This window comes from Tubulanus polymorphus, chromosome 1 (assembly GCF_964204645.1).
Source record: "Tubulanus polymorphus chromosome 1, tnTubPoly1.2, whole genome shotgun sequence".
NCBI classification, from domain to species: domain Eukaryota; kingdom Metazoa; phylum Nemertea; class Palaeonemertea; order Tubulaniformes; family Tubulanidae; genus Tubulanus; species Tubulanus polymorphus.
In genome coordinates, this window is record NC_134025.1 from 21,777,754 (window position 1) to 21,795,724 (window position 17,971).

The 17,971-nt window shown below is 40.4% G+C and overlaps 2 protein-coding genes and 1 pseudogene across 4 annotated transcripts in view; all 3 read left to right on the forward strand.

Annotated features, from left to right (window-relative positions):
- Window positions 1-17,971, forward strand: part of LOC141898129 (ubiquitin-ribosomal protein eS31 fusion protein) — a 147,561-nt gene that overhangs the window by 99,086 nt on the left and 30,504 nt on the right. The gene's annotated exons all lie outside the window — the stretch shown is intronic.
- On the forward strand, window positions 23-210 carry LOC141898186 (U4 spliceosomal RNA; annotated as a pseudogene).
- Window positions 8,797-11,403, forward strand: LOC141914950 (uncharacterized). 2 transcript variants are annotated; one of them, XM_074806300.1, is made up of 10 exons: window positions 8,804-9,008; window positions 9,094-9,184; window positions 9,351-9,442; window positions 9,532-9,617; window positions 9,729-9,902; window positions 10,025-10,122; window positions 10,243-10,370; window positions 10,481-10,593; window positions 10,676-10,827; window positions 10,917-11,403. In XM_074806300.1, exons 7-10 carry the CDS (start codon window positions 10,263-10,265, stop codon window positions 11,120-11,122), a joined length of 579 nt encoding a protein of 192 aa, XP_074662401.1. In that variant the 5' UTR covers window positions 8,804-9,008; window positions 9,094-9,184; window positions 9,351-9,442; window positions 9,532-9,617; window positions 9,729-9,902; window positions 10,025-10,122; window positions 10,243-10,262; the 3' UTR covers window positions 11,123-11,403. The 2 variants fall into 2 exon arrangements, 1 of the variants encoding a protein (XP_074662401.1); XR_012620903.1 differs by lacking the exons at window positions 10,481-10,593; window positions 10,676-10,827; window positions 10,917-11,403 and having other exon boundaries at window positions 8,797-9,008; window positions 9,351-9,436; window positions 9,530-9,617; window positions 10,243-10,266.

Genomic DNA, 17,971 nt, shown 5'->3' on the forward strand with positions numbered 1-17,971 from the left:
CCCGCTCCTCGTCGTTGAGGTCAGCTTTGCGCAGTGGCGGTTAGTACCATAGTCAATGAAGTTAATCCGAGGCGTGGTTATTGCTAGTTGAAAACTATACCCAATACAATTTTTTAAATGAAAACAAACTTGAATCCCGTAGCCAGGATTTTGAGAGGGGCGTTCTTAAATTATAAAATGGGTACTTTTGCATGTTCCGTATCCCAGGAAAGTGAGCATCGTATGCTTAAAACTAGAATTCTGTAGCTATTCCACAAACGATTAAACACAAATCGGAATTTCAGTAGTTTTGGCCAAGAGTTTGCCCTATTTGCGGGGCCCTTTCGGGGCGTTTAACTATAACGGATAACCGACTGTTACATCTTTAGCAACCGTAATAACGAATGTTGGTTTGGCATTACAGTTAACTCCGCTGAGCTCGTAATTCTGGGGACCGGTGAATTCTGAGACCTGCACGAGAATCTCGGCCCGTGCCAGGATTCGACCTCGATTGAAACTCGATACAGACATTGTAGATTTTGATATGCGCGGCGGCGCGGGAATCTGAGACACCTATCGACAGGAAATATCAATATCAAAATGGCGCGCTTAACTAACGCGAAAAGCAAAAACCTCGCCTAATTTCAAACAAAGGCAGCCTCTTTAAGACCCCAGAAATCAGTATTTCAATATTCGGTAAGTATTCGTAACATTAGTTGAAATGGTGGAAAATAATTCGTCTTAACTCTTAGATGTTGCGGGTAATCATATTTCAGAGGTTAATCTAGAGGCGCACATGGTGAAAATCAGTCAAGCAAGACAAGTTGAAAAACTAAAAAGGGCCAATGGTGAATTTATTGCCCAGGGCTGATCGAGGAATTTAGAATATGCGGACCAAAACTTCAAGAGCTGCAGGTCATCTGACTCTGATATTTCTAGACCATATGGGCTTGGGTCTTGCCGTGTTAAGGGTTTCCAGCGGTTCTTCTTTAAAAGTCCTTCTTTAATCTTTGTCCTTCTTTTTGAAAAAGTTGGGACGAACATCCTCTTCGTCCTTCTTTTTTACTCTTAAGTCCTTCCTTTTGGTAAGAATGTCCTTCCAAATTTGATTTAAATGTATTATTTTTTGCATGCAATTTTATCGCCTATTCCGCTGTTGAAGTATTTTTAGTAAAGCCTGTTAACTCAATTGTCAGTAAGATTGAATATACAGGAAAGTGTTCTGGAAGAATTACCCTGAAATTGATGACTGGCCTAACATGTGACTACTCCAGTGATGGGCATTGTGAAAGTGCGTCCTTATAGACCTTATTTTACTAGAAAGTTCTTCTTTCCAAGTCAAAAAGTCCCTCCTTTTGGGTATAAAATTGCAGAAAAAGTCCTTCTTAGTACTCCTTTTCTTAGTAACAATCTTTGATTTGTCTATCGTAGGTCACTACAATGGGAACTTGGATTCAGTACAGGACAACAAGGAATCAGTGCGTTACAAATAAGACTTTCTTGGAATCAGTGCAGGACAACCAGGAATCAGTGCTTTAAAGTAATACTTCGTTGGATTTAAGGACAAGGAATCGGTACTTTACAGGACTTTGTTGGATTCAATACAGGACAAAAGAAACAGTGCTTTACAATCAGACTTTCTTAGATTCTGCACCGGGACATCAGGAATCCTTGTTTTACTAAAAGACTGTCTTGGATTCGGCACAGGATATCAGGATTCACTGAATGGAAATTCAAGATAAGTTACATTTATCTCATTTATTATTTATGTTGTTGGTTTGATTTTAAGGGACCAGTTTTATAGTGTTTGTTATAAACAATGTTTTGAAATGAAATCTGGGCTTGAATCCATTCAAATGTCTTTACATCGGTGTATATTTGGTAAGGATTAGTTCATAGTTGGGTTTTCTAAATTGTGATCAACTTTGTTATTTCTAGTCAATATGAAACTGGTCCCTGATATCAATAACTCAAGTGTTATCAATCACATTCCTTCATCACAATCAGGTGTGTTCACAATTTCTCTAGATTATACTACTGTAGATATTAGACTGATTGAATAGTTACAGATACATGTAACATTGTGTGCAGATACAGAATACAGATCACTGCATTACTTCATCCTGTGATTGAACAGTGATTTGTTCTCTCATTTTCACTATTCCCATCCATCTAACTAAAACATAGTACCACTTCAACTCATCTAACCGCAGGGTTTGGGGAGGGTGGGTAGGGTTGGGGGAAGGCAGGGGTAGAGGGAGGGTGGGAGGGAAGGGGTCTGGGAGGGCGGGAGGGATGGGGTCTGGGAGGGATGGGGTCTAGGAGGGGGAGGGTTGGGCCTGGGAGGGTGGGAGGTATAGGGTTAGGGAGGGTGGTAGGGATAGGGTCTGGGGGTGTAGGTGGGTGGTGATGAAGGGTTTAGGTGGGTGGGGATTTGGGTGGGGTGGGGTGGGGATTAGTTTTTTAGTTGAGATATATTTCAACAAAATCATTTACGATTGATAAATAGTTTTGCCGATTTCATGGTGAGTTATTATATATACGTAAATTCAGAAATTTTGTCTTTAATTCAAAATTCGATTTTCCGTTGAGGTTCGCTGCCGACCTGGGGATATCATTTGTGAAAAATAAAAATTTTATTTATGTTTTCCCGATTTCATGTCGAATTATTGTTGCGACATAAATTCAAATTTTTTTCATTCTTTGCAAATTATTTTATTTCGAGATAATAGGTGCGTTCACACGACGAAATTTAGACTGGTCTAAGTTTGGTCCAGTCAAATATTGACCTAGCGTTCCCACAGAAAATACCTTTCCAAACTAGACCAGTCTTATTTGGCATGGTCTAAAAGAGCGAACCAGGTCCGGTCCAAATCTATGTATGTGGACTGAAACCGGTGCCAGGTCTGGTCTAAATCGTAATTCTGAATCTCTGTGGTAGAGTGTGAGTCCAGTTTATTAAGTTTTAAGTCCTTTCATTAATGTTTATGTAATTAATTAATTTTTGATACCATGGAAATGTTTGGAGTGTAGCAAATATTCGTATTCGTATGTCGCGATCATCGTCCGTTTTACTTCCGCATTATGAATCGTGTTAAAACGACATTTAAGAGTTTCAGCGTGATAAAATAGAATTTTTGTTTCTCGTAAACGATGTCCCCGGGACGTTTTCGTAGTAATCACTTTTATCAATTTTCAGATTCTCTTCATTTGCCTTCAGCAGTGTGCAGCACAGATAACATCACTTTTTGAAGATAAATAAATATCCTTAGTAGTTAGTTATCCTATCTTTGTTTTCACAAAAAGGGGACACATTTTCTGAAATAAACTGTGCAATTAATAGGTGGAACAATGATGACACGGATTGACAAAGACAGACGGACTTGTTTTCTGAACAGAATTATTTAAAGGCACTGTGAACTAATTATACTTATATCAGGTAATATCTTTGAACCAGATGTAGTTTTACCTCGAGTTTTCACAGTAGTTCCCACTACTTTGAGTGAGTAGTTCACGATGTGATAAAGTGAATTTATACATCTTAGTTACGGAGATAAAAATATAGCTGCAAAGCAGCGATAACGGGTTTCTACCTTGCTGGATCAGATTTCGTACTTGGAGGCATACAAAGGTTTTGTCAAAATCAGTTCATAAGAACAAACAAACGGCTCTTTTAAAAGGAGCGCCACCTAGGGGTCCGCTCACATACTGGAAGCACATTTACACATCGGATCTAAGATTATTTCTGTGATGAGAATTATTAAAGATCTTAGCAATTTACTTGTATGAAATGCGTGAATTTCTTTATTAACTCCGTTTTAATGTAATTGTGTAATGTTGTAATTAATTGTAAATACTGTTTTTTCCTCCATATACCATGGAAATATTTGGAGTGTAATCAATATTCGTATTCATTCATAACAATGCAATCCAATGAATATTTATTGCTTCCAAGTTTACGAGCGGGCTTTCGAACACACGAGACGTACGTGTGAAATACGTTCCTTACGAAAAAAATATGATTCCGATAAAATCATCCGGATCCTAAAGATCTACGGATGCTGCGGCTGTATTTTGATGGATCACCGTTATGAAAGCGCTGTCGAGCCGTAAACATTTATCGTAAAGATTTATCGCTCCTGTGTTGAAGAAAAAATCCGCCTTGGATTCAAACCATTCAAATTTGTACAGTTCATAAAATGCGCTCGTCCTCAAGCCCATGCTATGTCTATGGAAGCGCTAAAGCCAGACATGCCAGTTGCTAGTTGCCAGTTACGAATTGCCAATTGCTAGTTGCCAAATGCTTGGTGTCAAATTCTCATTGCCAGTGGAGCATTTTTTCAATCCGTACGCTAGCGCCACCTCAATATATATATATATGTATATTTTTTTACGGCACATCAAAGGTGAATTTCAATAACATGATACTTACTTAATCCTCTTCATCCCTTCTGAGACATAAGGCCTAACGAACTTCTTCCGCTTGGACCAGTCTTTAGCTGTGCGTTGAGCCTGGTCCCAGATAAGACCAGCTGAAGACGGTTCAGTGGTGATGGTGCGTCTCCGTGTGGTTTTGGGGCCCTCCTCTACCAGGAGTGGTCCATCTCGGTGCAAATTTTGGGATACGTGACTGGTTCATCCTTAGGATGTGTCCGAGCCAGTTCAGTCCTCTAGTACGCTTGATTTCAACTGCTAGGAAAATTTAATTGAATACAGATTTTATCTCTTGCAAGTTGTTCAAGATCGCGGAATCATTAATGCAGAAAACATGTTATCGCTAGTTGTTCGAGATCGCAGAATCATTAATTAACCCTTTCAGTGCTGACTAATCAATACCCTATAGTGCTGGAGATGATTTGAAAATTTTAATGGTATATCGTTAGTTCCTAATATTTCACTATGTTTGACAGGTGCTGCCATCTTTCAATAGAGATAAAAACTGATTATTAATTACATCAATACACCGCAGTGCGAAGTACTAGCAAAATCCATCACCAATTCATACACCGCACACCGCACACCGCAAGGGTTGAAGCAGAAGACCTGTTATCGTTGCTTTGCAGCTATATTTTTCATTCCCTGAAAATGAATATTAGATGAGGAAACATTTTCAGACTTAACATTATTTTTTCGTTATTTATCATTGTGGGATTCTCTACGTGTTTTACCATTGGTTAGTTTTATTTCTCTTTGTGACAGATTATTTTGCCATTTTTCACGATCAAATCAGTTCATTTGAAAGTTATTTCATCCTCCGCAGTTTAAGAATTTGAAATTTTATCAGTGCTTCAATTTGTCAGTTTATATGACGTAGCTCTTCAGACGTTTGATCGATGCATTATTCCAGACTCTAATTAGTTCCTTATTTTTGACATTAATTAGTACAGATTGTGAACCCATTTAGGGTATAATCTTGAAGTGGGCTGCACATTAGCCGTGTGATCACGTGGGTGACCGTGTCTGATCAATCCATTATGGCCAGTTTTCAAAACATGCAACACTCAATTTCATGTTATATGCATTTGTTCAGCAGTGACCATTTAAATTGTTTAACGGCTAAAAACAGCTCCGCATGTAATGTATCAAATATCTGAGTTATTCTTAGTTTAATGCCAACTTAGTATAGTAACTGAACCAGGGTCATGAACCAAATACCAGGGCTGTGAACCAGACTTTGACTCTCTGTTCACCAAACCAGGGCCGCGAACCAAATGTTGACTGTTTGGTGACCAAACCAGGGCCATGAACCAAAAGTTTGAATCTTTGGTCACCAAAACATGGCTGTGAACAAAACTTTGAATCTTCGGTCACCAAACCAGGGTCGTGACCAAACTTTGACTCTCAGGTCATCAAACCAGGACCAAGAACCGAACATTGACTCTTTGGTCACCAAACCAGGGCCATGAACCAAAAGTTTGAATCTTTGGTCACCAAAACATGGCTGTGAACAAAACTTTGAATCTTCGGTCACCAAACCAGGGCCGTGACCAAACTTTGACTCTCAGGTCATCAAACCAGGACCAAGAACCAAACATTGACTCTTTGGTCACCAAACCAGGGCCATGAACCAAAAGTTTGAATCTTTGGTCACCAAAACATGGTTGTGAACAAAACTTTGAATCTTCGGTCACCAAACCAGGGCCGTGACCAAACTTTGACTCTCAGGTCATCAAACCAGGACCAAGAACCAAACATTGACTCTTTGGTCACCAAACAGGGCCATGAACCAAACATTTGAATCTTTGGTCACCAAAACATGGCTGTGAACAAAACTTTGAATCTTCGGTCACCAAACCAGGGCCGTGACCAAACTTTGACTCTCATGTCATCAATCCAGGACCAAGAACCAAACATTGACTCTGGTCACCAAACCAGGGCCATGAACCAAAAGTTTGAATCTTTGGTCACCAAAACATGGCTGTGAACAAAACTTTGAATCTTCGTTCACCAAACCAGGGCCGTGACCAAACTTTGACTCTGGTCACCAAACCAGGGCCATGATCCAAAAGTTAGAATCTTTGGTCACTAAAACATGGCTGTGAACAAAACTTTGAATCTTCGGTCACCGAAACATGGCTGTGAACAAAACTTTGACTCTCAGGTCATCAAACCAGGACCAAGAACCAAACATTGACTCTTTGGTCACCAAACCAGGGCCATGAACCAAAAGTTTGAATCTTTGGTCACCAAAACATGGCTGTGAACAAAACTTTGAATCTTCGGTCACCAAACCAGGGCCGTGACCAAACTTTGACTCTCAGGTCATCAAACCAGGACCAAGAACCAAACATTGACTCTTTGGTCACCAAACCAGGGCCATGAACCAAAAGTTTGAATCTTTGGTCACCAAAACATGGCTGTGAACAAAACTTTGAATCTTCGGTCACCAAACCAGGGCCGTGACCAAACTTTGACTCTCAGGTCATCAAACCAGGACCAAGAACCAAACATTGACTCTTTGGTCACCAAACCAGGGCCATGAACCAAAAGTTTGAATCTTTGGTCACCAAAACATGGTTGTGAACAAAACTTTGAATCTTCGGTCACCAAACCAGGGCCGTGACCAAACTTTGACTCTCAGGTCATCAAACCAGGACCAAGAACCAAACATTGACTCTTTGGTCACCAAACAGGGCCATGAACCAAACGTTTGAATCTTTGGTCACCAAAACATGGCTGTGAACAAAACTTTGAATCTTCGGTCACCAAACCAGGGCCGTGACCAAACTTTGACTCTCATGTCATCAAACCAGGACCAAGAACCAAACATTGACTCTGGTCACCAAACCAGGGCCATGAACCAAAACTTTGAATCTTTGGTCACCAAAACATGGCTGTGAACAAAACTTTGAATCTTCGGTCACCGAAACATGGCTGTGAACAAAACTTTGACTCTCAGGTCATCAAACCAGGACCAAGAACCAAACATTGACTCTTTGGTCACCAAACCAGGGCCATGAACCAAAAGTTTGAATCTTTGGTCACCAAAACATGGCTGTGAACAAAACTTTGAATTTTCGGTCACCAAACCAGGGCCGTGACCAAACTTTGACTCTCATGTCATCAAACCAGGACCAAGAACCAAACATTGACTCTGGTCACCAAACCAGGGCCTTGAACCAAAAGTTTGAATCTTTGGTCACCAAAAAATGGCTGTGAACAAAACTTTGAATCTTTGACCAAACTTTGACTCTCAGGTCATCAAACCAGGACCAAGAACCAAAAGTTTGAATCTTTGGTCACTAAAACATAGCTGTGAACCAAACTTTGAATCTTTGGTCACCTAACCAGGGCCATGAATGAATGTCCGAAGCTATAAAGTCTATAAGAACAAGTTATTTATGTTGTGTTCACGATTCTATTTGAGAATGAAATGATTTACGTGGAAATAATGACGTTGATAATGTAAGAATCATTTGTATACAATATTGTATAACAAGTGCTGCAGCTGCTACTGGTTTTATTGGCAACCTGTGAGAGATTCTCTAAATCAACAAACATGTTTCTGTCATTGATTCATTGCTGCTTGTCTCTACAAGACGTATAAATTTGACATATAAACTTGATCCCAGTTGGAACCTATTAGTGCCAGTCAGAAGACAAATGATAAAATGAGAAAAGCCAATAAGAAAAAGCCATATGAAAAGAAAAAAAAATGAAGCGAATGTAAAACTATGGTGGCTGATAAGGGCCATAGCGTAAAATTCCTGGTATGTAAATGAGGGCGCCAGAACGCCAGAACGCCAAAACGAAAAAAAACGTCAAATTTTCTCTGAAAGTTCGTTTTGGCGCGCCAAAACAAAGAAAATTCCGTTTTGGCGCCCCCGCCAAAACGAACTTTCATTTTGGCGCCCCCGCCAAAACAACGAAAAATGTCGAAATTTCTCTAAAAGTTCGTTTTGGCGCGCCAAAACAAAGAAAATTCCGTTTTGGCGCCCCCGCCAAAACGAACTTTCATTTTGGCGCCCCCGCCAAAACGAACTTTCGTTTTGGCGCCCCCGCCAAAACAACGAAAAACGTCGAAATTTCTCTAAAAGTTCGTTTTGGCGCGCCAAAACGGAGAATATTCCGTTTTGGCGCCCCCGCCAAAACGAACTTTCGTTTTGGCGCCCCCGCCAAAACGAACTTTCGTTTTGGCCCCCCCGCCAAAACAACGAAAAACGTCGAAATTTCTCTAAAAGTTCGTTTTGGCGCGCCAAAACAAAGAAAATTCCGTTTTGGCGCCCCCGCCAAAACGAACTTTCATTTTGGCGCCCCCGCCAAAACGAACTTTCGTTTTGGCGCCCCCGCCAAAACAACGAAAAACGTCGAAATTTCTCTAAAAGTTCGTTTTGGCGCGCCAAAACAAAGAAAATTCCGTTTTGGCGCCCCCGCCAAAACGAACTTTCATTTTGGCGCCCCCGCCAAAACGAACTTTCGTTTTGGCGCCCCGGAAACGTGTCTACTCCAGATGCTGACATACAAATTATGTACATACGCATACGTACTCGTGCACGACCGCTTAATTATAATGGACACCGTTCGGACTTGTATCCTTTTACGTAATAAAGACCAAGTTGCTCAACGGTCGATTTTGCTGTTGATCTTGTTGATGATCTTAACAGATTCCTCTAGTTGATGATACTGTTAGGAAGCTTTTTGCAGATGGGTACACAAATGCAGAAATGAGGATTGCCATGTTATCTAACTTCGGAATAACTATTAGGTACGTATATATAAATTCCATGGCCTACATCAAGATGGTCTAAGAATAGATTTTAATTGTCTGCAGCTACGTATGGGCACTGCCATTTTTATTCAATATTACTCCTTATAATGATGTGATATAGTAGTTTAGTTCACAAACCGTCTTGTTTATTTTAAACTTTCAGTGAACGCCACCTCAAACGACAATTGAATAGGTTAGGTTTGAAAAGAAACAACAATTACGTTCTCAATGACGTAACCGCTGCAGTCGAGGAAAGTAATCCGAATTTTTGAATTGATGCTTATATCTGATAGAAATTGAAAATGTCTTTTGGGTTTAAGATTATGTTCTCTGCATTATTACAGGTTGAGCTTGCTGGCAGCGGATGTTGCATGGGATATCGTGCTATGTCACAACGTCTCCGTCAACGCTACGGAATAAGAGCCCCTAGGTAAGATGTATGATCGGGTGGCTACCTACACGGTTAATTCCTGACATGATAAATGAGGGCGCTAAAGTACCAAACACTTCACTCATGTGTTATATGATTGTTTACTTCTAGGTCTCTAGTTTCCAATATCCTTCAGAATTTAGACTTCGAAGGAGTACAGAATAGGACCCATGGAGTTTTAAGACGACGACGTTACTTTAACAAGGGTCCCAATTATCTTGTCCATCTCGATGGTTATGACAAGCTCAAGCCTTTTGGTTTCCCGATTCATGGGTGTATAGATGGGTAAACATAATATATAATTGATATATCCATAAAGATATTATTTCCACCTATCAACAGCAGTTGCTATAAGTTCAGAATTTGGTTTGTCGAACATGTTCATAAACACAGTCTATATTTAAAAGATTTTCCTGACGAATCCTTTGGTTAAGAGTTGGAAATACTAATAATGACCCAGAGGTGGTTGCGTGGTACTTTTTAGATTTCGTTCAGGACATTGAAGGTAGATAGAATTGTCATATATAAATACACAATGTGCCGAAATTATGCCTGGTAAAAATTATCTGTTATCAATCGTCGATTAAGATAATACTCTGACCGTCATCTTTATATCATCATTCAGCAGTTCCTCGCTGCATCCGTATGGACGCTGGAACCGAAAATGGCAGAATTGCAGCGATTCAGAAGGCCTTTAGAGCAGAATATGACGACGAAACGTGCGTTCTTGTGGGTAGATCTACGAGTAATCAGGTTCGTGGTGTCATTAATATGGGTAGATTTGGACAATCCCCATTTCTGCGCTAGAACCAACTTAAGATACTTCAAAACTCACCAATTATTTTATTTTTCTTTGTTTTAAGCGCATTGAACGATGGTGGCGAAGTCTTCGAAACGAAGTTGTTCAGTTTTGGATGAACGTATTTAAAGATATGGAGGAAAATGGAAGTCTATCTACCGCGGACGTTGTGCACATGTAGGTTAAATACCCGCCTTTAAAGCGCGTGGCGATTTTTTGTGATCCACGTAGTAATTTCCCTTTCTCCAATATTTTTCAGTCAAACCTTAAGATACTGTTTTTTTGATTTGATAAATGCCGATCTTCAGGATTTCGTGCAGGAGTGGAATACACATGCCATCAGGCCTCAACGAAATGTGGATGTTCCACCCGGAAAACCTGATCTATTATACTTCTCGCCGGAATATTACGGTACGAAATACGCTGTATAAAAATGAGCATAGGTTTCTAAGTTTACGATGTTTTTATCACTTCTTGATAATACGAAATAATATTTTCAGGCACGATAGACTACAAATTTCCAGTGGACGCTGGACTACTTCCGCAAATTCGAGAGGAATTTTGTAGTAAGCCGAATGAATCGAGAGGCTGTGATCCGGACTTTTCAGCGATGTGTGATCTTATAACGAGGCAGGGACAACAATCAAGACCGACATCAACCCCAGAAGCCGCTGCTTTGTATGACTGGCTATTAACTCAATTCTGAGAGCATACATGTTAGAATCATTTTTATACGTATCTGTCCTGCACGGTTTATGTGTTGTCTGTTCATGATGTATTTCGAAGATTCAAATATATCTATGATACACGTTACGCGTTGAAAAGAATATGATTGTAATTTTTCATGGATTCATGCGACTGTTTGGGCTTAGTAATACATCATACTAACACTACCCATGTTTTAATTCGCTATCCAACCCCATCTTAAGTAGGTGTCTCAGAAATAGAATACGCGTGCCATCAATTTACATGGAGAATTATCTGCGAAAGCGTACTCCAGTATCCGCTATTCTCAAAACGCTTCAGAATAAATTTGCGTATGGTTCAAAAAGATGTATTTTTGATTAAATTTATTTTGAGAAAGTTCTATGAAGCGGTTGTTTAAAAAGTGGTCTTATGGACAAGTCACATATCTTTCATCCTCGCATGCCAGGGGTCTGGTATCGCACCCCGAACTCGTTTCCACCACCCCCTGGCCTCACGACGCGTGATTTCATTACTGGTTGAAATACCTCCTTGTACGTTGATTGGTCCATTTAACGGGAAAATCAACAGAAGCCTATAATATCGTTTGCTTAAAGCGCTGTGATTGGTACGACCGGATTCTGGTCGGCTAGTAACGACTCCAACGACTCGCGAGGTCAAGGGGTTCGGGGAACACGGCTTTAGCTTAGTGAATTCGATTCCCACGACAGGTGAAGATGCATACATTGGAACCTCGTTACAACGAACCTCTGGGGACCAGAAAATATTGTTCATTTTAACAGATATTTCGTCATATCCAGTGTGAAATTAATCAAATTGTCTAATGTGGGACACAATCTTGTATTTGTTATGTCCGATGAATCGTTGTATCCCAGTTAGTTATAACGAGTTCCACTGTATCTCTATATGAATGTGCAATTTTGACAGTATATAATTTAATCGTGTTCGAATACGTGCCAATGACACTTTCGTACTACGATATCATTTGCAGCTCGAGTGAAAGTGAGACACCATGAAAGAACGAAAACGCAATGAAGTGAAGATATTTGAATATTTTAATCGAAGTTTCAAAGTTTCTCTTAAAAGCCTTAAAACATTATCTACGTTTTAATACCGTGTTGATACAATATATCAATATGTACTTAAAGATGATTGTCTTACAATTTCGAGACAAAACATAACTTGACAGCAGAGAAGTGGCACCCCCAAATCGCCCTGTTTTCAATACAAACAAAAAACGTATTTGGTCATGATTGATTCCCTAATTTGAAACGACAAATATAAGGAGCAAGTTTAACAGCTCTCGGTAAGGTTTGACTCGAGAGTCAAGTCGGTTTTTTTCAATATTTCCAATGCTTTAACTCTAGAGTCAAACTTAACCGAGAACTGTAGAACCTGGTCAAAATGCACTGCATGAATAATTACTTCTATCATCAAAAAGATCGTCACTAAGTAATTCTATGATAAAAGAAACGACATCAGGGCTGGCAATATTAAAAATAAACACACCACTTTTGGCCTAAACAAAAGAACTTAAACACGTTTTGATCCAACTTTGAAAATATGAAACTTACGTGGATTACGTCATTTCGTTTCTAGAATAATTTTATACGACGTCCATAACCCAAACATTGCTCTGGAGAATATTATCGAATTCTTGTTTCAGTTCGACGTATTCGTCATATGTTTCTGGTAACTCCAATATCTGGGCACATGTTCGAGCAACTGGAGCTCGTTGGAGACCGTCTACCTTAGTAAAGGTCACGTCAATCTTTTGGCAGTTACAGATGTCAGAACCAGTACAATAGCGGAGGAACTTAGACAACATGCTTTCATCCAATGATCTGACATATCTCTTCAGTAACGTAGCAACATTTGACTGAGGAGCTGACAAAACGTTTGGAAAAGAAAGTAATTCTACCACTTTGCGACAGGAGGGTTTAAGATCCGTACAAAGATCGAGGTACTGTTTATATGATATTGTTACATATTTCTGTATCATAGGTTTTATACAATCAACTATAAATCTCGGCTTTTGCACCAATTCCTGGTGACTAATTTCCCGAATCAACATGGAGAAGTTCTCCTTCGTAGGAAGTTTCCGACATTCATATCCCCCCAGTATGTCTATTATCTCTTCGACGTCATTTGCTTCATCATCGAAATTAGCCAATGCGCGTCGAAATACCAGCTCCTCAGACGGAGAAACATATTTCAGGAATGATTCGACCAAGTCTACGCTATCATCCTGCTGGAAGAACAATTCGGAAACAAATGGCTGCGCGAGGAATATTGGGAAATATGATGTTTCCTGAAATCCTTTACTGATGATGCGTCCTACAGCCTCCCATTTCTCTGTGCCATAATCATGGCGTATGAGAGGGATCATCTGACTACTACCCGTCATACATTGCTTTCTAAACTCTGACCAAAATTCAGTAAGACACTCTCGAAAGACACCGTGTCCTTCTCCGGCTTCAACATTTCCATTAGGGAGTATCATTCGAGCATTTATTATTTTCCCCATCACCGATGCATCACAAAAAGCGTTTATCATATCTTCGACCATGGCTGTTCTGCGAACCAGAAGGTTGTATTCTTCCCGTTCAATGCGATTAATCTCTTCTTGTGATAACTCGCCACTCGTCTGTACTCTGAATTGAATTGTAGGCGTATCAGGCTGTATCAATTCGAAATCATTAAAGTTGATATCTGCTATACCATCACGGGAATGTGTATCATTTGCACCCGTATGTATGCCAACAGCACCGGTAGGCACATAACCAGACTGAATCCCGGCCGCAAATGGAGTTGAAAGTGTATGGGCAGATTGGGTATGCGTAGTTAAAACGATAGGTTGAATATCACTACTAGCCGAAATTGTAGATGAGGCTGCTGGCGTAAACGACAATGCCGGTTGCATCAACGAAAACATAGGTAAAGTTGACTCAGAAATCGGTGGCTGGTGGGTATTAGCAAGAAAGGATGACATGGATGGCAAGGATGTTTCATCATCACTATCGTCAACTAAAACAGTTGTGTGAAGATAGAGCCTAATAGGGTTTGTTTTATGTGCTGCGATGTAGGCCTCTAGACCAAAAACATTACCACACTCAAGATAATCACATAACCGATTACCATTGAAATTTGCTAAGTAATAGCTCACATCATTGATTTTTAGGTTCATCGCATTCGATTTGCCGTCTGGAAAAAATAGGTTTAAGAACTCCATGGTTAAGGCCGACAAGTTCATTTCTTTTTTCAGGTCCAAAGTGTGTGTCCCCCCACCCTTGCTTGCAGTAACTAGTACAAAGGTCCCGCTTTTGATGGCGTGTTTCCAACCTAGTTTTATTCGTCGTGTATCTTTCTCTGCATTTTTTGTCGTCATTGATTTCTTGGTGCCGGCCTTCCGTTTTTGAAATTGCGTTCTCAACCTGCACAAAACACTAGATGATCCTGAAAATGAAATAATAAAGGAAAGTGTTATATATTTCAAGTAAACAATTTACAAATTTGTAAAAAGATCCATTGATCGCAGACCCGTCGTAAGTCGAATCGCAAGGATAGAACAAGTTCTATTTCAGCGATGAGTTATGCGTCAAATGACCTTTGGACTCGGCGATGATTGAATCGTTGTCGATCTGACTGTGACAAACGAATCGCCAATCGGCGGTCACGTGTTTACTACCGCTGTTTTTACGACGAGATGGTCGTCGTAAGTCGACCTCAGCTTAGCTTAATCACGAGAAATAGGCACAAGCCTTCATAACCTCTCTAAAAGTATAACCCTCTGATAGCACAATCTCATGGACAGAATTGAATTAGCGTAACGGTCAGTGACAACGGTCATGAAAGTTGGAATTAAGCACGTGATTTATCTTAAAACTCAAATTATTACCTGCACTAGACACATTTTCATCTTCTTTAGGCTGAGAATTTACTATCCTACACCTATTCCTTAGCCGGACTCTATCCCCGATAGCTGTAACTCCTGCTGCTTCAAAATCACTATCTGTCATGGTCGTGACGTCACTAACACCTATCTGGATGAGAAATTAAAATATGATACATTTTCAGAAGTTATGGCCCTATAGCATTACCAATCGGGGCAAGTCTGTGTATACATAAAGTATTGAAACACGGTACCTTATTTTCGAGAAACTTTGCAATGTATTGGCCTAATCCCAATTCTAGGAGTATGTTGTCCATCTGTAAAGAAGACATTTACGAATTAACGCCATTGAATGATTATAATTCATTAGTTTTCACTAATGCAGACCGAGCAAAATAATCGTCGCTTACAATGATTAGGCAGTACGAGAGAAACGGCTCACGTCGAAAACTTAGAATACTACCAGTACGTGTTATATTGCCTGCGCATACCAGAGAACGACATCGGTTTTTTTAATATGTTTTCAGCGGCCGAAAATCAATCGATTTTTAAAATATATTGGCATATTAAAGAACAAAGTTTATGAATAGGCCTATGTGAGCTAAGCAATGCGAGGCAATGTATAGGATTTAAATGATACCAGGGGCTGATCCAGCATTTTTTAAGGAGTGGGGGTCGAGGGGGTACGGTGGTGCTCTGCTGGTCATCCCGAGAAATCTTAAAAACTTAGTCCCATTTTCATGAATTGTAAGCGTTTTTAGGCGCTACTTGATCATCTCATACATTTAAGATGTAGGCCTAACATGTCTACTTTGAAAAGTAGTTTTCCAAGTGGGAGGGGTTCTCGAGGACCCGAAGCAACCCCTGCATTTAACCCTGAATAGGCTACATACCTGTTCGTTAGTCCGTTAATGTATACACCACCACCATCGACAACGATATGTATTATCACGTATACCTAGATCCGACTCGTAACAAAATCGAAGGGAGACGAATCGGATTTTCAAAGAAAGTTCGACGTTTTTCGCTGTTTGGCGGGGGGCGCCAAAACGAAAGTTCATTTTGGCGGGGGCGCCAAAATGAAAGTTCGTTTTGGCGGGGGCGCCAAAACGGAATATTCTCCGTTTTGGCGCGCCAAAACGAACTTTTAGAGAAATTTCGACGTTTTTCGTTGTTTTGGCGGGGGCGCCAAAACGAAAGTTCGTTTTGGCGGGGGCGCCAAAATGAAAGTTCGTTTTGGCGGGGGCGCCAAAACGGAATATTCTCCGTTTTGGCGCGCCAAAACGAACTTTTAGAGAAATTTCGACGTTTTTCGTTGTTTTGGCGGGGGCGCCAAAACGAAAGTTCGTTTTGGCGGGGGCGCCAAAATGAAAGTTCGTTTTGGCGGGGGCGCCAAAACGGAATTTTCTTTGTTTTGGCGCGCCAAAACGAACTTTTAGAGAAATTTCGACGTTTTTCGTTGTTTTGGCGGGGGCGCCAAAACGAAAGTTCGTTTTGGCGGGGGCGCCAAAATGAAAGTTCGTTTTGGCGGGGGCGCCAAAACGGAATATTCTCCGTTTTGGCGCGCCAAAACGAACTTTTAGAGAAATTTCGACGTTTTTCGTTGTTTTGGCAGGGGCGCCAAAACGAAAGTTCGTTTTGGCGGGGGCGCCAAAATGAAAGTTCGTTTTGGCGGGGGCGCCAAAACGGAATATTCTCCGTTTTGGCGCGCCAAAACGAACTTTTAGAGAAATTTCGACGTTTTTCGTTGTTTTGGCGGGGGCGCCAAAACGAAAGTTCGTTTTGGCGGGGGCGCCAAAATGAAAGTTCGTTTTGGCGGGGGCGCCAAAACGGAATTTTCTTTGTTTTGGCGCGCCAAAACGAACTTTCAGAGAAAATTGGACGTTTTTTTTCGTTTTGGCGTTCTGGCGTTCTGGCGCCCTCATTTACATACCAGGAATTTTACGCTATGGCCCTTATCAGCCACCATATAAAACAGCATAAAATGCTGATATAAAGAATGGGGTCCGAGAGCAATTCGAAGGTTTATTGTCCTGCTGGCCTAGATGGCGGGCAGGGGTCTATTCCTACCTCGACTCAAAAACACAGAGAAGAATATAAAGAGTGGGGTCTGAGAGCAATTCGAAGGTTTAGTGTCCTGCTGGCTTAGCGGGCTGGCAGGGGTCTATTCCTACCTCAACTCAAAATGATTCTGTGTGCTAAAACAAAAAAGAGTGAAAAAGAAAAACGGAAAAATGGCAAATGGCAAATGGTAAATGATGAAATATGGCTGGAGTTTTATTCGTTCCACTGGGTTCAAGTGTAACTTAAAAAGACAATGGAAGAGCCTTGATTGGTAAATGTTATGAATAGAATTCCATAAAACAACTTGCTCGTGTAAAGCCTCTAGCAGTAGTAATAGTAGAGAGTACAGAAATGTCTAATCTGACTATCAACTGTCATTGGTCCACGATGGTTTCATAATGAGAATGAAGACATGTTGAATTCGTGAAGCAACGTGAATAGCCTTGTTAGTTTTTGATCTATCCGAATCGGCCATCATTCTTGTCCTTGGTTTGTGTTTTGCCCTCCTCACACGATCGTGAGTAGCGGTTTGGTATGGTTCTGGTGAACCCTCCATACCATCCTCCCTTGAAAAAATGTTAGTTTAATTTCTTAGGTTTGGTTTGATGATTTAGAGATAAACACCTAGAAACTCACTCCATTCGATAAATGAAATCTATTTACAGCAACATGCTGTAAACCTTAAATTGATATGAACAATCCGCAACATAATGCCGGTGGATTATGGTCACATAATTGTTAATTGGACGGCTTAAGAAAAATAGAAAGGGATAATTTGAATAAATTCCTCAATTGATAAAGGAATCATCTATAAAAATGAGGCGCTGTGATTTTCAACATTATGATTGGTTTGTCAACTTGGTATTTGATCATTTGAGTCTTGTGAATGATGCA